This window comes from Podarcis vaucheri, assembly GCF_965113315.1.
Source record: "Podarcis vaucheri genome assembly, chromosome: 10".
NCBI classification, from domain to species: domain Eukaryota; kingdom Metazoa; phylum Chordata; class Lepidosauria; order Squamata; family Lacertidae; genus Podarcis; species Podarcis vaucheri.
Window position 1 is genome coordinate 18,057,130 of NC_138748.1, and position 16,992 is coordinate 18,074,121.

At 42.6% G+C, this 16,992-nt stretch overlaps 1 protein-coding gene across 2 annotated transcripts in view; it reads left to right on the plus strand.

The window, feature by feature from the left end:
- FAM3C (FAM3 metabolism regulating signaling molecule C) overlaps positions 1-16,992 on the plus strand; it is a 36,111-nt gene that overhangs the window by 9,914 nt on the left and 9,205 nt on the right. The window contains exons 1-5 of one of the 2 annotated variants that reach the window (XM_082239826.1): positions 6,953-7,052; positions 10,442-10,500; positions 11,240-11,344; positions 12,597-12,626; positions 14,382-14,505. In XM_082239826.1, the coding sequence (XP_082095952.1) occupies positions 10,488-10,500; positions 11,240-11,344; positions 12,597-12,626; positions 14,382-14,505 (272 nt within the window). In that variant the 5' untranslated portion in view covers positions 6,953-7,052; positions 10,442-10,487. Of the gene's footprint in view, positions 1-6,952; positions 7,053-10,441; positions 10,501-11,239; positions 11,345-12,596; positions 12,627-14,381; positions 14,506-16,992 lie in introns of those variants that run through there. The other variant, XM_082239825.1, reaches the window with a different exon arrangement.

The following is a 16,992-nucleotide window of genomic DNA, read 5'->3' on the forward strand; positions in this document are numbered from 1 at the left end:
AGCAAAGTAGAAGACTTTTTTTTTGTATCAAAGGCTGTCGATCCACCCCCCCCCCATGCTTTTCAAGTTTAAGCGGGCCAGAATGATCATGTTTTACAATCTTGCCTGGGCACGCATGCGGTAGTTACTTATTACTAAATTAAGAATGATTAAGACAGGCTGGTGTTTTTAATACTGGTGCACCTGCTGTGTGTAATTGCAACCTGCCGCGGGTAAAGACTGTAAAGACTTTAGTGAATGGTTTTTCATCTTACCCGCAAATAGCTTTCTCGGAAGTTTAATTTGAGCAGTTTCTAAGAGGGCATTCTCCTCTCCCCGCCCCGTACCAAATAGTTCCTAAGAACCGTATTTTAGCTTCTGTTTCTGTACATTGGGTGAAAAATCTATATCAGAATCTGCATTTGATTTTTTTTATTCCATTAAAAAAATGCATTACTATAGCTGTTACCTTAGGCGCATAGACTTGTGGAGAGGCTCCTTTAAAATCACTGGGATTTGCATCTGAGTCAACATGCCTTGTTGGATCAAGTGGCTAAAAGAGAAGTTTCTAGAAAAAGTTGCTTCTTTAGATTTGGAAGCATGGGGCAGCAATTGTGAAATTGGATAGGTAGGCTGTTAATCTAACCCTGGGCAAGCCCTTTTCCCTCCAACACATGTAAAGATAAGGAAGAAAATCATGTTTGAGCAAGGACATTGGGAGGAATGTGAATTTTCTGTTTCTCTGATAATTGCCCAGCCTTTGCTGTAAGAGCTCCCAAGCAGCCAAAGCCCCCATTATATTCCCTAATGTGGAGAGGAGTGGCTTTCTCTTTCTCACCCCCAAAAGGATTTTTTTCACTTCAGTATTTATTGCTCTGAATGGGGAAAAAAAATGTGGGAAATGATGGACCTTGTGAAAGCTCTGGGCCAAAGTAACAACATTCCAGAATTTCTCAACACCGATTGCTTTTCAGAGAGTCAGATCTGGCTTATCCAGTTTTAAAGAAAATGCTATGTGGAAAGGAAACATTCTGTATGGAAAATAGCAGGAGAGATGGGCTTTAATGGGTGATTACTGATTTAAAAGTAAGGATTTGTGGGCAGAAAAATAGGGAATAGGTTAATAGTTAAGTAAAAGTCTAGCAGGAACTGAAAATGAGCAGCCAGTGGGAAATGAAGAGGAAGAAAATTGGGGGGGGGGGGAATCAAAGATAAAATGCTAAAAGATGTTAAGTTTTTTTGAAATGTAATTTGGAAACGTATGTACTATTGAGCCAGCTAATACGGGTGGGAAGTGAAACATCGAGGAAGCAGGGTGGGAAGTCACTTTTAAATTTGCATGAAATTTGAATTATGTGATGTTAAATTCATTAAATACTTTGAAAAGTAATAAAAATTAATTGGCAAAAAACAAAGTAAGTAAACATTTTAAACTTTGGTTTTAGTACACTGTGGCACCAAAGTGGGGGTGGGGGAATGTTAGAGTGCTGGGCTAGGAACCCATGCAACCATGAACCTTGAGCCTAGACCACTTCACTGGGATGTTGTGAAGAGATAGATGAGGGAAGACCCATGTACGTAACTATGTTCTCCTTGGAGAATAGGTGGAATAAAGGTAAAGGGACCCCTGACCATTAGGTCCAGTCGTGACCGACTCTGGGGTTGCAGCGCTCATCTTGCTTTATTGGCCGAGGGATTCGGCGTTTGTCCGCAGACAGCTTCCGGGTCATGTGGCCAGCATGACTAAGCCGCTTCTGGCAAACCAGGTCAGCACATGGAAACGCTGTTTACCTTCCCGCTGGAGCGGTACCTATTTATCTACTTGCACTTTGATGTGCTTTCAAACTGCTAGGTTGGCAGGAGCAGGGACCGAACAATGGAAGCTCACCCCATCGCGGGGATTCGAACCGCCGACCTTCTGATCGGCAAGTCCTAGGCTCTGTGGTTTAACCCACAGCGCCACCCACATCCCCTAATAGGTGGAATAAAAATGTCATAAGTACAATCATACCTCGGGTTGCGATCGCTGTCGGTTGCACATTTTCAGGTTACAGACGCGCTGAAACCCAGAAGTACCGGAACAGATTACTTCTGGGTTTCGGCGCTCGCGCATGTGCAGAAACACTAAATCACACTTTGCGCATGCGCAGAAGTGCCGAATTGTGTCATGCATGCACAGACGCGGCACAGCACTGTGGGTTGCGAATGTGCCTCCTGCACGGATCACGTTCACAACCCAAGCTTCCACTGTACATAAATTATTGTTTAATGTTCATTTGAACAAGAAGATCTGAGAATGCAGTTTATAATCTGCAATTTCTGGAAGCTGCATTAAGGTTTTGTTTTGTTTTGTTACACTAAAGTGGTGTATAAATTTTATGAACTCCTCTCATGTTCAGTGCTGTAGATCACCATCACCCGGATTTCAAAGGCGGAATTGACATCAATGGACGCATTTAAACATAGCAGTAAACCATAGACCAGCTTTGGGTTTGTATGTAAGGTAATAAATTTGGAGCCGAATCTGTAACAAACTCCCGTTTCCGATTTTGTCCAAATGTGGGGAGGCTGGTTTATAGTAACAAGAGAGTTAGGTGTTTTGATAACAGCAATCAGTAGATCGTTTCTCGAACTGGAACCTGGCCTGTTATCTCCTCGAGGGGCTTGGAATGCTTGGATACCAATCCTTGTTTTGATCAATTAAAGGGTATATCTTCCTTCCAAACCATGCTGGTTCCTTGTGTGCTTCCTTCCGATTGCACTTGCAATTAAGCTACCTATTTACCCCTGAGAGAGGCAAAGGTGTATGATGTAACTGCAATTACTTTCAGTGCTAACCGTGTCTTTTGATGAATTGTACGACATAGTGCGTAACAAGTGAGATAATTGCCTTTCTCTTTTGAGAATGTTTTTCCCCAGATTCATGAATGAATGAGCTGTTCCCCTCCCCATTGAATGCAGGTAATATCTTAAACGGAGAGATTCATTCAGCGTAACTAAACATTTTCTTCAAACATGGGCTTGATTGATATCTAACACCAAACTATGAATGTCCAAATGATAGGACTTTTCTGTGCTTTCCCTGATTTTTTAATGATTTATTGTAATACCCCCCTTGCCATACGTCTGGGTTTTCCTGGACATTTTGCCAATTTAGTAAAAATCCACCAGGCCACAGAATGGCTGCCCAATTCCCGGATGTGTCCAGGAAAACCTGGATGTATGGCAGCTGTACCAAATGAGCCTTGTGTTTGCATGCTCCCTGCTTCCCTCACAAACTTTATCTCTCTCACTTCCCCATTCATGCAGAGCATCGTCTGCCATTTTATCCAAATTTTGCATACCATAGAGCAGGGTTTAGCTAAGGAGTCCTGCCAGTGGAAGCCCTGTTCAAGGACTTCCACTTGCACCACGGGGCTTCCCCCCGCCTTGGAAGTTAGCTCTTGGGCAGTCAGACTTATCTAGTTTATATATCAAGGAATGAAACTTGTATGCTTCCCAGCATTAAAAATTTGCCAGGCGCATTTTGCATCTGGCTATTAGCCACTTGGGATCAAGTGACGATGACCAGGCAGCAGGATGACATCTGACATCTTGGCCATCTGAAGGCACATGCCCAGGAACACATCCTGTATAATTCTCTCCACTATATTTTATCTGCATAATCAGAACGAATTTCAGGAACCAAAAAGTCATATTGAAAAATACGACTTTTGAGCCTTCAGGCCCCCCAAATGGCAACTAGGCATTCCGTTTTGGTGACTGTAACCCTGGTTTAAGGAGCCATTTACCACCTAGCTTATACATCTGAGTTTGTAACACTGATGCTGTCCACCTTCTGGGGCTTCTCATGCACAGAAGTAACCTGGCCACAGTTATCCATGTCTGATGAACTCCACAATAGACCACCGCAACAACTTTTATGTGGGGCTTCCTTTTAAAGAGTTTTTGGTGTGGCACTGAAAACTGCTTTGCTTTCCAGTTTTCCTTACCTCAATACATTACAGTAGTGCCTCTGGTTACGTACTTAATTCGTTACAGAGGTCCGTTCTTAACCTGAAACTGTTCTTAACCTGAAGCACCATTTTAGCTAATGGGGCCTCCCACTGCTGCCGCCACCCAATTTCTGTTCTCATCCTGAAGCAAAGTTCTTAAGCCGAGGTACTATTTCTGGGTTAGCAGAGTATGTAACCTGAAGCGTATGTAACCCGAGGTACCACTGTACATGTTTATTTCATTTTAGACCATTTATTCATTATAGAGAAATATTTATCAACTTATTTTACTGTTTAGTTCTACTAGAATCAGAGATTCCCAAGCCATTAGCGTCAAGGCAGAATTAACTTGCTGATAGTTTCACAAATGAGCATCCCATGTTTTTCTAACTCAGTGAGAACACTTTGAATTGATTTAACTAACATAGCATTTTGTCTTTTGTTTTTCTGTGTCCTCTAATCTCCAGCATTCATACAAGAACAGCATTGTTATTTGACTGAGTGTGCACTTTCCCCTTGTTCTACAAGTATCTAATATTGCATTCTAATCTGCCTGATAGTTAAAGGGGCGGATGGAAAAACCTGTTTCCTGGTCAAAACCAGTGTTAGAAACTCAGATATAAAACCTAGACTCCAAATGGCCGCCCAGACAAAATGTCTAGTTTCCATTTTGGGGCAAGATGGCTCAAAAGTCTTATTTTTCAAATGATGGACTGACTGTGATTGATTCTCAGCTAAACACCTGGCTAGTTCAGATGACAACTTTGAGCCTAGGTTAAGAACTTCGAAAACTTAAAGAAGAAAAATCACTTGATCCAGGGACAGTCCACATATGTATTGGCCTATTCCGACCTCTTTTTCTTATTGGTGACTGCTCCTGCTCAGGCTGCACAGAAAAGGCATTTTGTTGTCTGAAATTCATTCCGATTGTGCGGATTAAATATAGTACAGGGCGGGGTATTTGTGTGTGAAAACAGCCCAGATCCAGGTATCCCCAGATGGTGGAGATGTCAGGCCTCATCCTGGTGCCCAGGCATCCTCACTTGGTCACAAGTGGTTGAAAGCCAGGTGCCAAATGCCCCTGGTGCCTGGCTATAATTTTGAACACTGCATTCAGCTGAAAGCTGAGTAAACTCCCTGGTAAACTCTCCCTGAATAAAGTGAATGTGAAGGCATCAGTGTTAGAAATTGAGATGAAAGCTAGTAGCGACATGGCACCTTAAACCGAGGTTATGGGCTTAACAACGGAACACTGGAAGATGTGTAGATATGCCTGTCAACCCCTGCCCTCAGGAAAAGTGTTGGCACTAGGATGTACATAGAGAAAGTAGAGCACAACTTGTGCACAACCTTCATAATTTGCCAGGCGCATTTTGCACCGGGCTATCAGCCACTTGTTTACCTTCCCGCCGGAGCGGTGCCTATTTATCTACTTGCACTTTGACATGCTTTCGAACTGCTAGGTTGGCAGGAGCAGAGACCGAGCAATAGGAGCTCACTCCGTCACGGGGATTCGAACGTTTCCGTCCGCTGCTCTGGTTCGCCAGAAGCGGCTTAGTCATGCTGGCCACATGACCCGGCAGCTGTCTGCGGACAAACGCCGGCTCCCTCGGCCAATAAAGCGAGATGAGCGCTGCAACCCCAGAGTTGGCCACGACTGGAACTAACGGTCAGGGTCCCTTTACTTGTAACCAAGTGAAGTTACAAGTAACTAGTTGCCATTTGGGGGCCAGAACAATCCTGAAAAATACAACTTTTGAGCCTCCTGGCCCCCAAATGGCAACTAGACATTCTGTTTTGGTGAATGTAACCCTGGTTTAAGGAGCCTTTTGGTGCCTAGGTTATATATCTGAGTATCTAACACTGCTTGTGTGGAAGAAGTGAAACTTTTTCTAGGTGGTGGGGACTGCTTCGGAAGCAAAGGCGAACTTGTATTGTTGGCTGTTAATAGGAAGTGGAGGAGGCATTCGAGCAGGAAATGTCAGTGGGGGAAAAGGCACAGAGGCAAAGAGGACTGAATATTCAGTGATCTGAGAAGCAAGGACATGAGGGAAGAATGAGGAAAACACTGCTGACTTTGCTGGTTCACGTGACTGATAGTATCGCCATGTATTTTCAGGGTGACTATGGTGAAAAGGAGATGAAAAATGTTTACATTTTCCGAGGGTACTATAGTACCCTACCGGATGTTTCCATCGGGTCAGGTTTCTAGATAGCTTTGTTTAAAAAATTGCAGAAGCCTTAGATCAGTCTCTCTCCATGTCATGCAAATATGGATGTAAGACCTCTGGGTTTACTAAACTTCCTGCTATTATAACAGGCCTTCCAAGTGTCCCCGTTTTCCAGGGGCAGTCCTGGTTTCTGATCTGATCCTGCTTTCCATTAGGTTGTCCCTATTTTCATCGGAAAAATATTGGAGGGTATGGAGTTATGCAAGGATGTCAGGAGGAGATAGGTACATATACAACCTTTAGAAGACATCTGAAAGTAGCCCTGTGTAGGGAAGTTATTTTTAAATGTTTTATTATGTTTTTATCTATGTTGGAAGCTGCCCAGAGTGGCTGGGCAACTCAGTCAGATGACCAGGGTATGTATGTATAATGTATGTATGTATGAATGAATAGGATGTCCCTATTCTCATCAGAGAAATGTTGGAGAGTATGTTATAAAGCCTCTGCAGGCACATTTTAAAATTTTATATATTCATTTTGTAATGAAATCATATTTTGACTTAATTGTTGCAAGCCACCCAAATAACTACTTTATAGCATACAGACACATAGTTAAATAAGCAAACCACTCACTGGTTTAATCTGGATGAATTTCATAAAAATCAACTGAAGAGTAGCTGAGTTATAGTAATTTAAAGTGTCCAAAGTGCTGAACTTGCAGCTGTTTTTTTTTTAATCCCAAGGGACAGTGTTTGGGCAGCAGACTCAGGAGAAGTATTAGTGCATAGAGATGTGAGTTCTAAGCGATCAGAGTAAGCAAGACCGTGGAATGTATATTCAACTGTTCACCTGGTCACCATAGGCAACCACAAATTCTGCCTAGGCGAGTATGCAGAATTTCCCCCAGGTGAGTGTTTGGGCTGGCAGAGAGGCAAGGATGCTCTGCAAGCCAAGCCCAATTGGTTTCTGCAGTGGAAGTGAAATTGCTTCTTCTCCCTCATCCTGGAAGCTGATCAGGGGAAAGGGAAAGGACCCCTGGATGGTTAAGTCCAGTCAAAGGAGATTGGGGTTGCGGAGCTCATCTCGCTTTCAGGCCGAGGGAGCTGATGTTTGTCAACAGACAGCTTTCCAGATCATGTGGCCAGCATGACTAAACTACTTCTGGCTCAAAGGAACACCATGACGGAAACCAGAGCACACGGAAACACCGTTTACCTTCCTGCCACAGTGGTACCTATTTATCTACTTGCACTGGCGTGCTTTTGAACTGCTAGGTTGGCAGGAGCTGGGACAGAGCAATGGGAGCTCACTCTGTCGCGGGGATTCGAACCACCAACCTTCTGATTGGCAAACCCAAGAGGCTCAGTGGTTTAGACCATAGCGCCTTTTAGCCAGTGTTAGAAACTGAGATATGAAAGCTAGGAGCTAAGTGGCACCTTAAACCTAGGTAATGGGCACAACAATGGGATGCCTAGGCGTGCTTTTTTTTACAGTTTTTTTCCACTCTGCAGTTTTAATCTGAAATCTTAGGCGCAACACTGCACCCAGAGCTCATAAACTAAATAAGTGCACCTAGAACAATGGGAATTTCGAAACTGCCAGCAGGAGTGGGGGAAGAGGGAGAAAAAGTTCCCACTGTGCTATCTGCAATGGCTCCCTGTTTGTAGAATGCTCTCCCTAGGAAGAGTTGGCTGGCACCTTCATTATAAACCTTAACCAGGCCTTTGGCAGATTGACATCCAATGCCCTTCAAAAATGTGATGGGGAGGGGGGAATTTGTTTTTATTATGTATTTTGTGTTCTTATATTGTGATTTTTTTTGTTGTGCACTGCCCTAAGACCTGGGTATAGGGCGGTGTATAATAATAATAATAATAATAATAATAATAATAATAATAATAATAATAATAATTAATAATAAGTAGTGGAGGAACTGGAAGATTGGGGCGACAAGAGGAAAGTCCGAGGGGAAAGCATGGCAGGAACTACAAATAAAAAATAAAATGGCCTGCTTAAGAGGGATAAAATTCCCTGCATTTCAAGGTGAGGTCTATTCACTTTCCATTTTGATGCTTTAGATGCTGGAATTTGTACAGCACCTCAACCTTGACTCTTCTCTTTTACATTGAACTCTCTTTTTTCCCCTCTTCTCTTTTTTCTTCTTTCTTTCTTTTTCTTTTTCCTTTCTGTTCCCTGAATTGTTCAGAAAGAGTTCCCAACTCTGCTTGGTGATGTGGAACAATTAAAAGATAATGCAGGCTTTGGTCATAGGCTTAGCAATGGAAAATATTGTGGCGTAATTCAGACAAATTATGGTTGCTGCCTCAGCTGAGCAGATGTGATGCTATAAAATGATCTGATTAACAGCACGTTTATGAGGCTGCCCAAACTGAACTGCTTTGAAATTGGAGTTTTTAAATAAGTTAATTTTAGTGAAATGGAAATGTGGAATAAATTGGCTCTTACAGGCATATTTTAAATTACGTTTATGTGCGGAAAGCCTCTTGAAAGCATTGCTTGGATTTTGAAATACCTTCTCAGGGAATTCTACAAGGGTGGGAGATGACCAATTTTCCAGAAATTGTCGCTGCATGTTAGAATTCCAGATGGTCGAGTCTTGGTCCGTGGTGTAGAAATCGTTGCATCTGCAGTAAAACATTCAGCTGAAGCTGGGTTGCAGGCAGCAGATCCTGTTGAACCAGATCTCTATCTTGGAAAAATATCAGTGTGCACCCAACCTGCTTTTATATTTGGTTTACGCTGTAAGCATCAGAGAGAAGGAAGGTGCACGTGCCTTTTGAGATTAGCTCTGTTCCAGCCTGGAGAATGTAGGAAGAGCTACAAACAATCTTCCTCCAAAACACATTTGAATTAATGCTAATCTTGCTGTGCCAGAGTCCTGGCTTTTAGCCCAGTGCCCTACTTTCTTGGGCGGGAAAAGGATCCTTAGAATGGGCTCCCCCTCCCTATTTTTATGAAATTTTAATTTAGGAGTATTCGGTGAAAGACAAAATTAGCGAGGAGTATGTGGAACTGGTAAAGTCGTGATACTTTAGTTTCTTGGTTTCGCCAGTGTTATACACGTGTACGTAGAATCGAGTTATTCAGCAACAGCCTTTGAGCATGCAGGGGGGGGGGGAATCATTATATTAATATTAAGACTGGAATCCTAGGAGCTATTTTAGGCAAAATCAAAAGCTCGCAGGCACCCTCTGGGAAATTGACTCTTCCTTTTTGAGAACTGGGCCCCTGTGTCATATATTGCAAAGTGCTTTTGAAATCTCTGTGGGATTTCAGATCTGTTTTGCATGCAGCATGGGGGACTATTCAAAGCACTTCAGCACTCAGAACTAGGTTTCGTTTTTTGCACCTTCTTGGTTTTGATAGTAGTACAGTTGGCGTCATTCTTCCTGTGCAAACATTTTTCACTGAGTGAGTGTATGCCAAATGAGCGCAGATGGTTTATTCTGATTCCCCCCCTTCCCTCCCTAGCCTTTATTTTTAATCCATACAGCATATAATCTATTTGGAATTGGTAGGTGCAAATAAATACAGCTCATGGTGCATATTCACAATTCAATTGCAATACGAATGAAAATAGATACATTTATCAATTGCAATACGAATGAAAATAGATACATTTACTGATTTCCATAGGAGAGTTCGTAGAGCACTTGTAATCTCTAACAAATCCCATGGCTTCTCTTTTTAATGTTCTGTAATGTTGCCTCTTCTTACCTAATAAAAGTTGTGCAGTGTTGCAGTGTTCCAAGGAAAACAGAAGTATGGTACTTTGGGTTAAGTACTTAATTCGTTCCGGAGGTCCGTTCTTAACCTGAAACTGTTCTTAACCTGAAGCACCACTTTAGCTAATGGGGCCTCCCACTGCCGCACCGCCGGAGCACGATTTCTGTTTTCATCCTGAAGCAAAGTTCTTAAGCTGAAGCACTATTTCTGGGTTAGCAGAGTCTGTAACCTGAAGCGTATGTAACCTGAAGTGTATGTAACCTGAGGTACCACTGTATGGGGCTCAGAGTGCCCAACCTAAAATGAAATGTATACAGATAACCCTTGCAGCCTCTTCTTGTATCCTGTCTTAGTTGCTTACCAAAATAATTTCTAAAAGTCTCCAGATTTCCTTGCATGGTGAAATTATACATTTTTTATTTGGGATCATGGTGTTGTTGTCATCAGCCCATTATAATGTTTTAACGGCACTGATTAACAAAAAATGCTCTGTTTGATTGTTCTAGTACAGTATAACTGAATGCTGCTTTTATCCCTTCATTCTCCTAGGGAGCTGGTTAAATGCGATTGTGTCAATAACGAAAGAAGGGCAACCATGAGAATAGCAGGTAAGAAGAACGACCACCTTATTTTTTGGCTGGTGAAACAAGATACGTTGGTCTGCACGGAAATGAAGATCTGTCCTCACAACGTTTCACAGTTTAGTTAATCATGAGTGTTTAGTTTTGAAATGGTCAGCTGTCATTTAATTCATTGGGATTATATGGCCAGGCTGGTTTAAATTATGTGTGGTTTGAGGTGTATCTGTTTTTTCCAGGCCTGCTTTTCGTAGCATATTAGTATATTAGGAATGGGAGCAGTCAGGAATGGATTTTGGTATGTTCAAGGTCTGGGAAGTTTATCTTTTGTTATATAAATGTTTTTATTTCAGTTTTATAATACAAATGAATAAAAAAGAGGAGCAAAATGCAACAGCACTAATCAGAGCAGTCATACACATTCATGCCAGAATTAATACATTTCACCAGTCCATTTCTATAATAAAGTGCCATGTGTATGATAAATATTTTAGAGGTACGTTGCAATATATACAGATACATAGTTTGGGGGGGAAACCATATTTGATAATAACCTCTGTATTCTTTATATTCTAATAAAATTTATTCAAAAGAAACACACACACACAGCAAGGCTCGTTTTGGTGGGCGAAGGGCTCTTGTTCCTTTTCCAGCAGCGTTCAGGGTGTTGCTCTTTTTGATCTAGAAGTCTTAGTCAGATGGCTTGACAAATGTGTTGTTGCATCAAAATAATAGCAGTTGGTGATAACGCATCCTTTTTTCGGAGCAGGAGCTGCAAAATTGGCGGTAGCGGTAGCCGTATTTCTGCTGACATTTTACGTCATATCCCAAGTATTTGAAATAAAAATGGACGCCAGCCTAGGGAACCTTTTTGGTAAGTGATTTGCTTCTGTTGTTTTCCCTGCATATAATTTCAGCCAGCATTATGCCACTAAACAGTGTAATCTTACACACATCTATTCAGATTTAATTCCCAATGAGTTCAGTGGAGCTTACTCCCTAGTAAGTGGATAGAGTTGCATGTTATAATACTGCTTTGAAAGAATTACTGTATTTTTTGCACCATAACACTCACTTTTTTCCTCCTAGAAAGTAAGGGGAAATGTCTGTGCGTGTTATGGAGCAAATGCCTACGGATGGCGGGGGGATCTGCTGCAGTCGTGAGCAGAGGATCCATGGTTCCCCTTCCTTCCCTCCTCCGTGGCTTGCTTTGCCGCTGAGTGGGGAGGAGAGAGGGACAGAGAGCCTGCTTGCTTTAAAGGAGCAAAGCGGGAGAGGAGAGGAGCCTTCTCCTCTTATACCCCTCTTCTGCATTATTAACAGCATCCTTCTCCACCCACCCCACGCATGGTCCTTGTCCCTTGAGTGCTTTTCCTTCCCTCCCCACTTAAAACGTGGTTACAAAGCATGGATCCACATGGATCCTCAGTATTTTTGCACTGGGCTACCCCAAAATCACTGTCAGATCACATGTCTGTGGCCACAGCATGAACCACAAAAATCACACATCCGCTGTTTCGTTTAGAATATATTTTTTCTTGTTTTCCTCCTCTAAAAACTATGTGCGTGTTATGGTCGGGTGCGTGTTATAGAGCGAAAACTACGGTATTTCTCTTCTGAGCCTTGTGTTCTCATTTATGCTGTGAAGTTAAATTAAACTGTGCTGGGTGGTTTTTTGTGTTTGTTTTTTTTTGCAAATTGCTTATCAGCAGCAAGTCAAAGAGTCCTGCTTTCATTTATTTTATTTTATTTTATTTGTTGCTAATTTCTTAGTGTTTTGCTTCCTGTTTTATATACAGAAAAAGTTTTATTTTTAATCTTTACTTGTAGCAAATAAAACTTTATAGAACCTAAAATGGCTTTCTTTAATGAGCCAATAACTCAATCACACAATTTAGAATGGAGAAATATTAATTTGTAGGCAATTATCCCATCCAGTAAAAATACTGTCCCGTGACAGCACGTTCTGCACTAAAACTGGAATTGTATAGCTTCTGTAGGCCAGCATTGTCTAACCTTGGAGAAAAGCCGTAACTTTAAAGCCTTCTCTTCTATTTGATAGATGTTGACGTGTTTTGTTTGTTTGAACATGATTAAGGAATGATATAAAATGTTATCTCTTTCAGCAAGATCACCACTGGAGCTACCTGCACGGCGTAAGTATCGTATAGCAGGGTTTTTACTTTTTCGTGTTCTATGTTCTTAGTTCTTCTATAAATCCAAAATAAGATGCACATGATGCACAGGCAATCTCTAGCCTACTCTCTTATTCCAACTTTCCTAAGAATGACTAGAGCACATGTGAATTTACACACAGTGGCAGAGCAGGACCATAGGGGCTGGGGCAGAAAGCCTTGGTGGAGTGGTCATGAGCCCTGGGTTTGAGTTTCCTTGCTGAAAACCCTTCCAGCTACTAATGAACTGAAGCTAACTCTACCACCTAGATGGGGCCCTAGAAGGTACCTATTATTCCTCCTTTTTCTTCTTCCTGGATGGAGATGTTCCCACTTCTTGACTCGGGCTTACAGTAAAGCCATTAAAATTGTTCAGGAGTGTTTAACATTTGCTTTGATCACTTTTTCAAAGAGGTGGCTCATCTCAGACATGGTGGCTCATCCTCTTCTCACTGTACTCACAATAATAATAATAAATTATAGACAGACACACACACACCCTGCCCATCTGGCTGGGTTTCCCCAGCCACTCTGGGAGGCTTCCAACAGAATATTAAAAACAGGATAAAACATCAAACCTTAAAAACTTCCCTGAACCTTAAGATGTCTTCTAAAAGTCAGATAGTTGTCTATTTCCTTGACATCTGATGAGAGGGCATTCATAGAATCATAGAGTTGGAAGAGACCACAAGGGCCATCGAGTCCAACCCCCTGCCAAGCAGGAAACACCATCAGAGCACTCCTGACATATGGTTGTCAAGCCTCTGCTTAAAGACCTCCAAAGTAGGAGACTCCACCACACTCCTTGGCAGCAAATTCCACTGTTGAACAGCTCTTACTGTCAGAAAGTTCTTCCTAATGTTTAGGTGGAATCTTCTTTCTTGTAGTTTGGATCCATTGCTCCGTGTCCGCTTCTCTGGAGCAACAGAAAACAACCTTTCTCCCTCCTCTATGTGACATCCTTTTATATATTTGAAACATGGCTATCATATCACCCCTTAATCTCCTCTTCTCCAGGCTAAACATGCCCAGCTCCCTTAGCCGTTCCTCATAAGGCATCGTTTCCAGGCCTTTGGCCATTTTGGTTGCCCTCCTCTGGACACGTTCCAGTTTGTCAGTGTCCTTCTTGAACTGTAGTTCCACAGAGCGGGCGCCACTATGGAGAAGGCCCTCTGCCTGGCTCCCTGTAACTTCGCTTTTCGCAGTGAGGGAACCGCCAGAAGGCGGGACTTCAGTGTCTGGGCTGAACGATGGGGGTGGAGATGCTCCTTCAGGTATCCTGAGCTGAGGCCGTCACAGGGATGGGTCAGGGCCAAGGCAGCAACATCAAGGTTGTGGGAGCATCTTTGTGGGGCTGCTGAACCTGGAGTTCCCCCAACATCGCCACCTTGCTTCATCCTGACCACTGCAGTGCCGCCACTGGGAAGATGCCACTGCCTCCACACCACCCTATATGAGCTGCCACTGGAATGTTCATGAATTTGCACATGTCTGCTCTAGTAGAAGTTGGTGGGGTAAAGGATGCTGCTTTTATTTCCCAGTTCTTAACCGCTAACATAATATTCATCAAGACAAGTGTGTAATATTTTTGGCTTCACAAAACACTTTTCCAGATGATTTTCCTTAAAAAAAACATCCTGTTGAAATCAATGTTTTCATGCTGTATAGTCTTCAGAAAGAAAGAGAAGAGATGTTGTATAGTTTTTCTGCTAATGGAATTTATTTTTCCCTCCAAAGCTACAAAACCCCCGAGATATAAATGTGGAACGACTAAAATTTGTCCAGAGAACCATTTTGCATTCAAAATGGCAAGTGGAGCAGCCAACGTCGTTGGGCCTAAAATTTGCGTAGAAGATAATGTGTACGTATCACCTGATTTCTCTTCTGTTGGTTTTCGGAAGGTAGTTTTGGATAATTTGCACTCTGGTCTTGAATAGAAAATGTACATCACCTTTAATTTAGTTTGGAAACAAAAGACACATTCCCTGAGTGCTTGCAATTGTTCCTGTGCCTAGATCTCTACAGCAGGCTATAACTATATATAGTGTATCACCAAACACTATTGCCCATAGGAGGTTGGCGCATTCACGATTCCATTTCTGCTACCCAGTCAAGTTGATTTTGCTTAGGCAGACTTTCTTTTCTTTTCTGATAATTTAAATTACAAATACAGGAGGAGGTGGGGCAGCTTTCATTAGTTCGATTTTTAATGCTGGCTGCCTTTGTCTTTATTCTTTTATGTTTTTGGCGGCGCAAAAATCGTTTCAGTGCTGGATTTTTTTATGTAATTAAGTGCCTTGGCCGCTGTTTTACATTGGATTGGCAGGATGTAAGATTTCTTCATAAACAATATCTGATCCAGTCCAGGGAAAATGGGAAGAGCTGGTGTTTCTGGCACCAAAATGCATGGTGCGAGAGAAGGGTGCATGAAGCCTGTCTTTCTTTGTTTTTAAGCAACCACATCCATTCTTGCAGCTGTGTGTTGATATGCCAAACCAGCAGCACAGAAAGTGGAAACAATAAAATTTATGGGTATCTTGTGGTTATGAATGTTAATGCATGTATGTTCCACATGCTTCACATAACTGCACTCTGTTAAGATAACGTCATAAGACGTCAAGCTGGAGGCTACTCTTTTAATTGCAAAGGGTTTTACCCAGTCTTGGCAGTCAGGTCTTGGTTGGCAGAATGGAGAAGGGTGCAGATTTGGGCATTTCTTCCTGCATCTCCTCTCAACATGCTCTAGTCTAGAGGGTCCTTCCAGGAACGCGGGTGGCGTTGTGATCTAAACCACTGAGCCTCTTGGACTTGCCGATCAAAAGGTCGGCGGTTCGAATCCTCAACGGGTGAGCTCCCGTTGGTCTGTCCCAGCTCCTGCCAACCTAGCAGTTCGAAAGCATGCAAGCGCAAGTAGATAAATAGGTACCGCTGTGGCAGGAAGGTAAATGGCGTTTCCATGTGCTCTTGCTTCCATCACAGTGTCCCGTTGCACTAAGAAGCAGTTTAGTCATACTGGCCACATGACCCAGAAAGCTGTCTGTGGACAAATGCCTGCTCCCTTGGCCTGAAAACAAGATGAGCACCGCACCCCATAGTCGCCTTTGACTGGACTTAACTGTCCAAGGGTCCTTTAAGAGCAGCCTTTCTTAACCTGTGGGTCCCCAGGTGTTGTTGAACTACAACTCCCATCACCCCTAGCTAGCAAGACCAGAGCTCAGGGATGATGGGAGTTGTAGTCTAACAACTTCTGGGGACCCACAGGTTGAGAACCGCCGTTTAAGAGGGTCTTCCCACCCCTCTGGAGGTTTAAGGGGGACCTGGGAGGACTTGGGGGAAGAAGGAATTGCCAGAAATGGCTTCCTGCCCCTTTCCACTGACAAAAGCCTTCCTTAACCATCAGCGGAGTGACACGGTTGGATACAGCCCCAAATGTTTAGTAACAGGTTAGGTTTTGTCACTTTTTACTGTGATTAAAATGGCATTGTAAGATTAGAAGCATTTGTGACTATGGGGCAGCCGCTTTCCTCCGTGTGGCTTCAACTCATCATCAGGGTCAGTAGCAGAACTTTCCCCACCCACCCCCACTTAAGTATACAAAACTCGAAGTCCATTTCTGTAAGATTAGTATCCAGCAAAATAACATATTTTTTGCAGATTTTTTTGCTCCGTACAGGCCATTTCCCCTAGTGGAGTTAGTCAGTCTCATACTCTGCTTTATAATGTACCAGGATGAAACCTAAGCTGTCCATAGTCGCCTGTGTTTTTGTATCCTGGATGCAAATTTACTATGGAATGCTGGAGATAATGTCAAGGTTTAAGGATGGATTTGTTCTAGTGATTAACAGCCATGCCAAATATTTGCATGGTCTCCTTACTGTTCTGCTGTATACACCACCATCCCGAAAGGGCTCAGCCCTGCCAGTCCAATGCTAGCCTTATTTGGAGTAGACTGATTGAAATTAATGAACATCACTAACTTAGGCCCATTGTTTTTAATGGATCTTAATTGGATATATTCCAAACTTTTCGGCGGGGGTGTATTTCTGGCCCAGTTTCTCTGGAGACCCTTGTCATCTGCTTTCACCTTTCAACTTTGAGAGTTACTGGAAAGAACAAATTGGTCTTGCATTCTTGTGCATGTTCATATTAAGAGTTTTCTTCTTTCAATCACTATTTCTCTCGAAACTTCTAGAGCCATTGTTTGACCTCCTTGCTCCTTTGCCCTTTCACCCCAACCAGTCAGCTGGCTCCAAAGCTTCCAGATTGATTTATTTCACTGCAAGATTAGATTACGTATCCAAAGGCCAGAGTTGTGATCTGGAAGCTCAGGTGACATCTGAGGGACTTA